The sequence below is a fragment of the Peromyscus maniculatus genome, chromosome 1, assembly GCF_049852395.1.
Source record: "Peromyscus maniculatus bairdii isolate BWxNUB_F1_BW_parent chromosome 1, HU_Pman_BW_mat_3.1, whole genome shotgun sequence".
Classification (NCBI taxonomy): Eukaryota; Metazoa; Chordata; class Mammalia; order Rodentia; family Cricetidae; genus Peromyscus; species Peromyscus maniculatus.
In genome coordinates, this window is record NC_134852.1 from 155,168,172 (window position 1) to 155,179,369 (window position 11,198).

Below are 11,198 nucleotides of genomic sequence, written 5' to 3' on the forward strand. Positions count from 1 at the left end.
TTGGCAGTTGTGGGGGGAAGTAAGCAGACAAGCAGTTTAACAGAAGCCAAAACATGCAGTTAGCTGGGGCATTTTGACACTGAGTTTCTAGAATAGGACTGAGTACTTTTTTTTCCACAGGATTTTTCACAGTGGGCATACAAAAGGGGGGTGGGGTTAGTTTTGGCTTAAACCAAAGATGGTTCCAATTGAGATAAGGAGGAGGAACCTTTGCTGTCACAGACTTTGCTGCTTTCTTGGGTCAGTGGTGCCTGACTGGGCAGTAGAAGGTTCTGTGGGTCAGGCTGGCTCCATCTGCCTGGTAGCTTATCTAGCAGTTGGACTCTGTCCCTTCCTCCCCACCACCCTGGGACACCCTCTGCAGCCAACCTAAAGCCTTTCCTCTCTTCCTTGCTGTAGAGGAGGATGGACCCTGTCTCCCCACACCACCAGGCTCAGGAAGACCCAGAGACACTTGCAACACTTGCAAGAATTTGTCAGAGAGCACAGCCAGAGTTGTTTGTGGACATAACACCTCAAGGGACCCCCCAAATGGTGACAGACATCACCACGTGGCCCTCAAGTCAGCCGGGGGTGGGGTGTGGCAGCACTCTGGAAATGTTTGTTTAGCCATCTTTCTCTTCCTCCCTCCCCACTTCCTCTTCTCATTTCCCCCACTCGTCTACCTCTTTTTTCCATTCCCTCCTTTGTCTTTCTTTTCAAGACAGGGATGCTCTGTGTAGTCCTGGCTGGCCCTGAACTCAGGAATCTGCCTGCCTCTGCCTCATGAGTGCTGGGATTAAAGGTGTGTGCCACCATGCCTGGCTCCTTTTGTTTTTTTTGAGGCAAGGTCTCCTGAAGTCCATGCTGGCTTGGAACTCACTACGTGGCTTAGGCTGGGTTTCAACACTGATCTTCCTGCCTTCACCTCCTGAGCACCAGTGTGTGCCGTCACACAGCTTTTCCTTGTTTGGTGGGGTGTGTGTATGGGGGTGGTAGTTTGGATAGAGTCTGACTATGTAGCCTAGGCTGGTCTCCAACTGTTAATCTCCTGCCTGAGGCCAGCTAACCCCTCTAATTTCACTCCCTGTGGCTTTTCCCACAGTTTCCTAGGACTGAAAGTGTTTGCCTTCCTGGGGAACTTCTGCTTATCTTTGAAACCCAACTGTGATGGTTAATGTGAACTGTCAACTTGACAGAATCCAGATCACCTGGGAGATGAACCTTTAAGCAGCCTGTGGGTAATTATCTTGATTATATTAATTTATGTGGGAAGACCCATTTTAATTGTAGGTGAGACTTTCCCAAGGCAGGAAAGAGGGCCAGTGAGATGGCTTCATAGGTAAGGGCACTTGCAGTCAAACCTGAAAACCCAAATTCAACCCCTGCGACCCACAGGGGGATGAGAGAACCAACTCCTGCAAGTTATCCTCTAACCTCCACACATACATCATGCATCAGTGCCCTCCTACAAATATATAAAATGTAATAAAAACTTTAAAAAATTAATAAAATGGTGCAAGTTAGCTAAGTCAATCATTTTACATTTTTTTTTTCTTCTTGAGACATGGTTTCTCTGTGTAGCCCCTGGCTGTCCTGGAACTCACTCTGTAAACCAGGCTGGCCTTGAACTCTGAGGTCCGTCTGCCTCTGACTCCTGAGTGCTGAGATTAAGGGCATCTGACACTACCACCTGGCTGCACTTTGCTTTATTTATTTATTTATTTATATTTATTTATTTATTTATTTATTTATTTGAGACAGGGTCTGCTTAGTCAGGGTTAGTATTGCTAGTGATGAAACACCATGACCAAAAAGTAAGTTGGAGAGAAAAAGGTTTATTTGGCTTATACTTCCACATCATAGTCCATCACTGAAGGAAGTCAGAACAGGAACTCAAACAGGGCAAGAACCTGGAGGCAGCTGATGCAGAGGCCATGGAGGGGTGTTGGCTTGCTCAGCCTGCTCTCTTACAGAACTCAGACCACCATCCCAGCATCCCTTCTGTGCCTCGTCCTGTGCCAAGCTTGCAAGGCTCCCCAGGTTGCTCCCTGCTGCTGTCTATCACACCACCCAAGCCCTCCTCCCACCACTGTCCACATACACCACCCTGGTTGTTTCTCACTGGCTGAGTCTCCTCTTGCTCCTTCAGCCCAGCCTGAAGCTAGAGAAGTACTTGAAGGGCGCAAGCACAATCTCCTCACCAGATGTACCAGCCAGAAGGCTGTAGTATAGAGCCATCAGGAGGTGAAGGCAGTCCTTCTGATGTTAGCAGTCCTGGGTCCAGAGGGCTGAAGGCTAGGACAGTGAGACGGGCTTATAGCTCCAAGCCCCTCCAAGACAGGGATGACTACGGGCTACAGAGGCAGAGACTGATGGCTTGGAGGTGTGTGAGTCCAACCTTCAGACAGCCAGGGAGGATGTGATCTCCAAAATTCCCTTCAGAATTATAATCAAGTTACCAAACAATCAAACAATAGAAATACAAAAAGCATCCTCAGGGCAGGTGAGATGGCTCATCAGGTAAAGGTTCTTGCTGTGCAAGCCTGGCAACCTGAGTTCTATCCCCAGAACCTAAAAAAAGTTGGAAAAAGAAAACCAGTTCCACCAAGTGGTCCCCTGACTTACGTCTGCACATTATGGCAGGAATGCTCACACACACAATAATTTTTCACATGTGCCCCATGGACTGCAAGTTGGACACTCCTCCTAGGGATGCAGGTTACTGGCTTACAGCCAGCAGCAGCATTAGCAGCAGCTATGCTACAGCTCCTAAGCTCTGAGTGCCTGCATCCTTCACAGGCTGGCAGCTCCCAGGAACCTGCAGTGACTAGCCTCTTGCCTGGGCCTCCTACTGCTAAAATTGCTGCTGTGGAGCAGTGGCTACTTCTGCTTTTGGGGAAAAGCCTTTCATTGGACCTAATACTGCAACACCAGAAAGCAGCGAAGGAGGGTGTTGCGGCAAGGGTGTAGCATGCAGATGAAGCACTGTATCCACACCAATCACAACAGTTTCCAGTTACAGACTTCCCACTGAGTTCCAAGGACTGAAGATGGCCAGTCAGTGAAGGCATCCAGGCTTGGGTCTGGCTGGTTGTCTGATGCAGCTGTGCCTGGAGCAAGGCTTCCTAGGGGCAGAAGCATGGCTTATATACATACAGTGGTCCCTTGGAGTTGGCATGGTCTTAGCATGCTCCCCCAAGGGACCATTCTGAAGCCATGCCTGGTTTATGTGGTGCTGGGACTAGAACCTGGAACTTTGTGCATGCTAGGCAAGCACTTTACTGAACTACAGCCAAGCCTTTATTTATTTGGCAACTAGATATTATTTACCCCCTTTGGATACAGTCTTTCTGGCTTTGAACTTATAGCAGTCCTCCTGTCTCAGCCTACCAGGTGTTGGAATCATAGGTAGGAGCCACACACAGGATCTCACCATACACCCCAGGCTGGTCTAGATTCTTCTGCTTCAGCTTCCTGAGTGCTGGGATTATACAAGTATCACAACTGGCCTGCCTCTAGTCTTAAGATGTACAGCCCACCAAGTGACCCAGTAGTCCTAAGGGTGACCTTTAGCATCTGAAAGCTGATGCTGGGAGGTGTGGGTCCTGGGCTAGTGGGCAAGCAGGATGTCTAAGCAGTGAGCTCAATGCTGAGAGTAAATGAAGCAAACAGCCTAGAGCACCTAGAAAGCATTGCTGTGGGGTATCCACCAGAAAAGACTACTTAGACAAAGGCTAACACCAACAGAAAGTCTAAGCTGGTGATAACACTGGGTATCTGAAATGCCAGTGGAGCCCTGAGCCTTTTTCAGTGTGAGCTTTTAAGCACAAAAACTCTACCTTGGGTTGACACACTTCAGTTAGCAAGAACAGTTAACCAGAAGCAGAACTACAGAAGCCAAAAGCAAGGTTAAAACATTTAGAGACTTTCCTAGAACTATGGACTTTAATGGATTAGGTCTTTGTTTTTGTTTTGACAGGTGGTGCTGTCTATGTGCTCAGTGTTAGTCTGAATGGCACTTCTTTCATGGAGTCAGTTGTGCTAAGGTCTGGAGGTCTGTTACAGCATGAGCTTGTGCAAGCAGCCATTGATTTACTTGGGGAGTTCCACCCCTCCAGGGGCCTGAGGTAATATGGCAAGTGGGGAGCATCTCTTCTGCATCCTCGGCCAGGGCTGTAGGGGAACCATGGATGGGCATAGCACCAATAGACACACTTGATCCCGGAGGGCGACTATCCCTGCCCAAGTTGGCCTAGTGAAAAGAAACCTCAGCATCTTTGCATGTGTTTTTCCTGCCTCATGGGAAAGCCAGGGGACACACGGATCTTTCAATGTGGCTGTGCAAACTCAGAGGAAGCAAAGACTTTACTTAGAAGGTGCTGGGATGGGCCTGATTGGTCCGTCAAGGACACAGGATGGTAGGAACAAGACTAGCCTGGGGTCTATAGCCAAGTTGGTGACAGTTTCAGCTGCCATCAGGTGTATGAGCTGGGTTTTGGCTGTGAGCAGGCAAGAGAGGAATGTAGTGTATGTGTGCTAACTGATGACCTCATCTGGAGGGCACTAGCTGTGTCCTATGCCTCCAGCCAAGAGACCCATGGGAAAGTGCCAGTGCCCCGTGCTTTCACTACCAGTAGAACGTGGCTATACAAAAAACTGGACTGAGATCTCCCAGACTTCAAGTTAGCAATGTAATTAGCTGCACATCGACCAGCTGAGAAAACACAACAGGCCCATCTAACTATAACTAGCACACAGTTCAGGGACCTGAAGTGTTGGAACTGACCTGCTGCAGTCACTACTGAGCACAGGGACTTGTCTTCTGCACTCTATAGGAGTCCTGTGCCTACCCAAATATGCAGTGTGGGTTTTTTTGGGCTGTGAGGTTGGTGGGTTTTTGAGATAGGGTCTCATGCAGCTTACACTGGACTTGGACTCAGTAAGAGCCCCTGCCTGGAACTACCCCTCCCACTCAGCTTCCCAAGTGCTGGGACTACAGGTGGATACACCACGCCACACCTGGCTTTTTGTTTGAGATGAGGTCTGTGTAGCCCAGGATGGTCTTAAAATGCAGCGATCCTCCTGCCTCAGTCTCCAGTGTTGGGACACCAGGTACGAGCAGCATGCCTGCTTTATTTTGATGGACAAGGACTATACATCATCTCTACATTCCATTTAAACTTTGGGAGTCTGGGAGCTGTGGACTTCCACACATATGCCCACCATGCTGTCCTGTTCTAGCCACACCCAAAAACCTCCAGCCCTGTCACTTGGCTTTGGCTCAGTGAAGCCTTGGTGACAATGAGTCCTGTGGCCGGCAAGTATCCCTCAGGCCAGCCTCCACTCAGCACATGACCTGAGATTGTGTGGGCTTCCTAGCCCACATCTTCTAGCAAACCAGTACTGCCTTTTCATCAGCTACTAGAAGGCCATGGTCCATGGTGGCTACATCACACATTCCATCACATCATGTTCCACTGTCTGGTTTGAAATATGGTCCACACAGGGACCTTGTGACCAGAAGGCAGTCAGCTGGATGACTCAGAAATGATTGTGGAATTCAAAAATAGGAAGCTAAAAATATGCAGGGCAGCTGGCTTCTAGGAACAGGCGGGTCTGTGGTTCCAACCCTTGGTGGGGGATGGGCAGGAGCCAAGGTCCTGCTAGGAGCTGAGGAGTGAAGGGTAGGCAAGGTGAGTGTGGGCTCTGACTGGCTATTAACAGGAGAGTGGGACTATGTTGACATGTCCAGGACAAATCTGGGCACAAGCTGGGTAGATGCAGATTTGTGGAGTGCTGTCCCTGATGATACCCATGCTTTAATCCCCCAACATGGTTGAAGGGACTCTGTACAAAGGGATAAATTCCTGTGGTAGCCCACAAGCTCTGTAGCAGCAGCAACTGAGACCTGATACTAAACTGTCACTTGAGGGGAGGGACTCCTGACCTATTAAAAAAAAAAAGAAAAAAAGTGACATCCAAGTCCACCAGTCTGTGACTTGCCACAGGACACTTAAAAGGCATCAGCAAGAGTCTCAATGGGGTTGCCCAGGCTGCCTAGAGTGTGGGCCCTAAAGACTTGGGCCTGGGTGAGGCTGCACACTGGTGACCATGGCACTTGAGAAGCAGAGGCAGGATGATCAGGAAGGAGTTCAAGGTCACTTCAGTTATAAGGCCAACCTAAGTTATATCTGGGTTACATGACACCCTATTTCCAAACAAACCAAAAACCCTCAAAATGGGGGGAAAGGAGGAGGGACTGGAGAGGAGCACAGCAAACACCCACCAGAGACCTTTGACCAGGCCTCTGCATATACTAGGGAGCCAAGATAAGAGGGTTGTGGCTACAGCCAGGTGGGATATGAGGTCAGAGAAAACTGGACGAGTCCCCAGAGTGGTCAGGAGAGGCCTCGATGGCCAAGAGTTTGAGCAAGGCAGATCAGCCAGAGGGATAGGTGTTGGACTGAAAAGCACAGTAGGCCCGAGGCTGGGGAGGGTGCAGCCCAAGGAATGCAGTAGTGAAGGGACCAACAATAACGGGGAAGGGGGTGAGGAGATCCCACGTGTGCTGAGGGGTCATCTGCCTGGTGGGGTGGGTGGAGCAGAGAGGAGAAAAGGAGGGCACAGGACCTCAGTGCCTTTGACCCATGTTAGAGCACAGGCCCCAGGCTGCCACTGGTGAAGCGAACACTAGGGTTAGGACATGAAGTGCCGCTCTTCACTGTCAGGTGAACCTGTGTCTGGGAGCCTCAACTCCAGACATGAACTTCTGAGACAGTGTCTTTCCACATGGTCTCAGCTGGTCTGTAGTTTGCTATGTAGGCTAGGCTGTTCTCGAACTAACAGATCAGAGATCCACCCGCCTCTATGAGTGCTATGATCAAAGGTGTACCCAGCCATAGGTGTGGCAAGTCAGGGCCCCTTGCTGATGTGAAGCAAACCAGACAGGAAATCCCACCACCCCATTCACAACTAGCACCTAGGGCTGTAAGGACACTGTAGTCAGCCTGCCCTACTTCTGAGATTAGAAGGGTCCTTAACATAGCGGAAATCCTGGGCGACACAGGTGTTTCCAGGTAGAGACACTTGCTTTTGTTTGTGTGAGACGGTCTCCTGTGTAGCTCTCATTCACGTTGCCATGGAGTGCAGCAATTCTCAACTCTCAAGTGCTAGGATTTCAGAGGGAGCCCCCACATCTAGGCCCAGGGCACTTGTCTGAAGGCCATGGTAGAAACAGGGGGGCCACCTTTAAAGCAGTCCTTCCCGGAGGCAGCAATTTGGAGAGGCAATGCATTTTAGAATCAGTGCTCGCAGGAGCTGATGTGCCAGGGTGAGGTGTGCCAGGCTCCTGCAAGGACCACTTGTTTGGGTGGCTGGTGCTGCTCTCTGATGGCCTCCAAGGAAATGGGACAGATGTCCTCAGGCCCAACTGTGAGGCAGCCAAGTGCTCTGGACTGAGTTGGTGTCCTTCCCCGGGGAACAACAGGAAGGTTCTCAAACTTTCAACACGTGTGCCATTAGCTCCAACTTCCTCCTTGCGAGACCAGGGACTTCTCTCAGGGGAAGGAGCAGCAGTGGAGAACATGAAGGGAAACCTCCATGTGTCCCCAAAGCTCAGGGAGCAGAGGTTCTATACCTCCAGCTTTGCTTCAGGAGCCAGTTCAAGCTTTCGAGCGGGCTCTGGCCTGGATCCACAAGGTCTTCTTTCTTGGCACTGGGAACCAAGGCACTTGGTGATGCAGCACAGAGTGTATCAAGTCCACAGTGACTCCTGACAGGAGCAGCAGGCTGGTCACAGTGCTTCTGAGGAAGACACGGTTGGGTCCCACAGCACTGGGGACACAACCTCACTCTCACTCACAGACCCCTGGGCCTGCACTGCTTCTTCCACCAGGTCAGCCACCAGGTTCAGCCGGCAGCCCCGCAGTGCCTTGACCAGTCCAGCCACCGTGGCTTGCTCCCTCTCGGCAATCTTCCAGACCCTCAGAGTCTCCCTTACCTGATCACTCAGGCTTCGGGGATACCTCTCCTCAACCCCGTCAATTTTGGCCTCAGACAATTTCAGCTGACGGGCCAGTCTCTTCCAGTCTCTCCCCACATTGTCACACACGATGTCAAATGCCACCCGCAGATCTAAAAGGGAAAACAGCAGCAATGACTTACAGAGGAGCTCGGGGAAGTCTTCCCATGGCCACTACATGTGGACCTGAGCACTTCAAAGCCAACACCACTAAAGCCAGGCAGAGACACTTAGCAGCCCAGGAGCTATTTCAAGAGACTACATTGGCCTCCTAACATGTCTAGTCCCACTCCCTCAGAATGGGCCACATCGAGCTATAGCTTGAAAGACCAGAAACTGAGGAGAGGCTGGGGAGTCAGAGGGAAAAAAAAAACTAGAGAGTTTAGTGGCCACCTTCACACCCTCAATAGTGGGCTGGCCAAAGTCCCCCAAAGCTGTATTCACCTCATTCTACACTATAACCTTTGCTGGTTTGACTGGAGACCACACTCTGGAGCACCTGCCAGGCATAGGCAAGGCTGAAGGAGATGACTAAGGGGGCCCTGGGCAGTGGCTGAGAACCCCTTACTGGATTCCTGCAACAATACCAAACATTTAAATGCCTTGGAGATGTGAACACACAACCCATTTTCTTGTGTATCTCGTACACACTGGCAGAGGAAACAATCCATGTTGCAAATAGTTCTGTGTGTGATACAAACTGTCACAGCATGTAGTGTCAGTACCTGGGGTCTGATTTTGTCTGCACTTTAGATTTCAGAGCTTTTGACTATGGAGACCTTCATGGTCCCAAAGGCTCCTATGAGGAAGGCTTAGTCTCTCAATGGTGGATCCAATCATGGAAAGGAGAGTGGATCATGATAGCTTTGAGTCCCCTGGTGGTTCAGTCCACTCATTCCTAATTTGATGGCGTTACTGGGAGGTGGTGGAAACCTTCAGAGGAAGGCCTACTCAGAGGCAGGCTTACTCAGAGGCAGTACAATGACTGTATTGTTGGGGGAGTGTATTTTGTCCCACGATCCTTCCTGTCACTGCTTCCTGGTGGCCATGAGGTAATCAGCTTTGCTCCACTATGCCCTCAGCTGCTTTGATTGCCTGCCTCACTGCAGACCAAGAGCAATGGAGCCAGCCAACCAGGAGCTAAAGACACCTTTGCCCCTTTCCATCGCTTCTTGGGTACTTGTCACAAGTGAGGAAGAGTCGAACAGATGCTTAACCTGTATCCACACCCCAAGGCCAGACTGGTGTGGCTCTGCTGTGATTGCTATCCACTACTGTGCATTATGGGAAGCCATAGTGCCTCCTCTCTCTACTACAAAACGGAAGTAGCAGAGGATAACCAGGCACTGTGGACTCTGGACCGGGGAGCTGGGCCGCGGCACAGTTCTCCTTTGGCTAGGAAGCACACTGCTTGGACAAAGGCACTCCCACTACGGAAATGGTGACGAGCAGCAGGCACACTTGACCTTTGCCTACTCTCTTCAACTCTACCCTCCTTGGGGTTAGGGAGCCTTAGCCACATCCATTTCTTAGCTGAGGTTTCAATTTACCCGGAGAGTGTGGGGTGGGGGTGGGGAGGGGGGCGCAAGCACTACAGGTCTCAGGTGAGTTAATCTTGGTCTGGGGCAAGTGGTAGCAGAGCGAGCGCCTCCTAGTTAGGTCAACTCGGGCACTGCAAGCAAGACAAGCTCACGATCTCCCTAGTCCCCGCTCGCCCTCCGGAAAAGTGGGCGCGCCCCAGAGTCCTTCCTAGCAGGAGCAGCAAAGGGAACCCTGAGGCTAGGGTAGTGGCCAGGTTTCCCCGCCCATTCCCTGCCCCTGGGCCTCCTCCCGCCCCCTAGCCCACCTGCCTCCCCCGGCGAGGCCGCGGCCGCGGTCCCCGCTTCGAAGTCGTCTAGGCGTTGCAGTAGGTCGTGTCTGCGCAGCGAGGCCAGCAGCTCGCGCAGCAGCCCGGTGCGGGCGCGCTCCAGATCGTTCTGCTCCAGCAGCACTGAGAACAGGTCCAGGCCACTCTGCACGCGCTCCAGCTTTCGTTTGCCCACGCGCTCACGGCACAGGAACTTTAGCTCCATCAGATCGCTGTTCGACAGGCTGCCGGACAGCGAGTGCAGCAGTACCAGGAAGGGGTCCATGGCAGTGACGCGCCAAGTTGCCCCGCAGCGATTCCACACAAGAAGTCACCGCGGGCGTTCCCGCCCAGTATCTCGCGAGAACTCCAGGTCCCACGCATGCGTCCCGAGTGTGGCCGTGCCCGCTTCCGCCCGGGCTAGCAAAGGCTGACTCTGTAGTTTCACCGCTTGAGCCACAGTGGCTTCAGCGCTTGCGCACGGTGCTTCCCGCGCCTGCGCCGGCGGTGTGGCGGCGATGGTCTGGGTAGGATGTTGAGGTTCCAAGTTTGCCTCTGCGGAGCTGTGCAGCCCTACTGTGTGTGGGGTGGGAGGGCAGCTGCAGGCCGCAGGGATGCTTACTGCGGCAGGATCACGTTCAAGCATGATTAAAAAAAAAAAAGATTTATTTATAGGCTGGAGAGTCGGCTCAGGGGTTAAGAGCACTGGCTGTTCTTTCAACTCCAAGCGCCCACATGATGGCTCACAACTATCTGTAACTCCCGTTTCAGGGGCTTTGACACCCTCTTCTGGCAGGCACACATGTGGTACATAAACAAAATACCCACCATACATATAAAATAAAACATTTTAAAAAACATTAAGAAATTTTTTTTGTTACGTGTATGAGCATTTGTAGTTTAAGTGCCCCACGTTGGTGCAGAACCCACGGAGGCCAGAAGAGGGTTCGGATTCTTTAGACCAATGGTTCTCAACCTTCCTGATGCTGTGACCCTTTAATTCAGTCCTAATATTGTGGTGACCCCCAACAATAAAATTATTTTCGTCGCTATTTCATAACTGTAATTCTTGTTACTGTTAGGAATCGTAATGTAAATATCTGTGTTTTCTGATGGTCTTAGGCGACCTCTGTGAAAAGGTCATTCGACCCAAATGGGTTGTGACCCACAGATTGAGAAACACTGCCCTAGAACTAGCGTTACAGTTGGTTGTGAGCAGGTGCATGGGTCCAGGTCCCCCGAAAGAGCAACAAAGAGGTCTTAACTGTTGAGCCATCTTACGGGCCCAGTAATAGGTATATTAAAATCAATAGAAGAGCCGGGCGGCGGTGCGAGATCCAGGACAGGCAC

The 11,198-nt window shown here is 51.2% G+C and overlaps 1 protein-coding gene across 1 annotated transcript; it reads right to left on the reverse strand.

Annotated features, from left to right (window-relative positions):
* Window positions 1–1,797: 1,797 nt before the first annotated feature.
* Window positions 1,798–10,213, reverse strand: Fadd (Fas associated via death domain). Its single transcript, XM_006977328.4, has 2 exons — window positions 9,849–10,213; window positions 1,798–8,115 (listed from the first exon to the last, which is right to left on the reverse strand). Exons 1-2 carry the CDS (start codon window positions 10,132–10,134, stop codon window positions 7,775–7,777), a joined length of 627 nt encoding a protein of 208 aa, XP_006977390.1. The 5' UTR covers window positions 10,135–10,213; the 3' UTR covers window positions 1,798–7,774.
* Window positions 10,214–11,198: the final 985 nt, after the last annotated feature.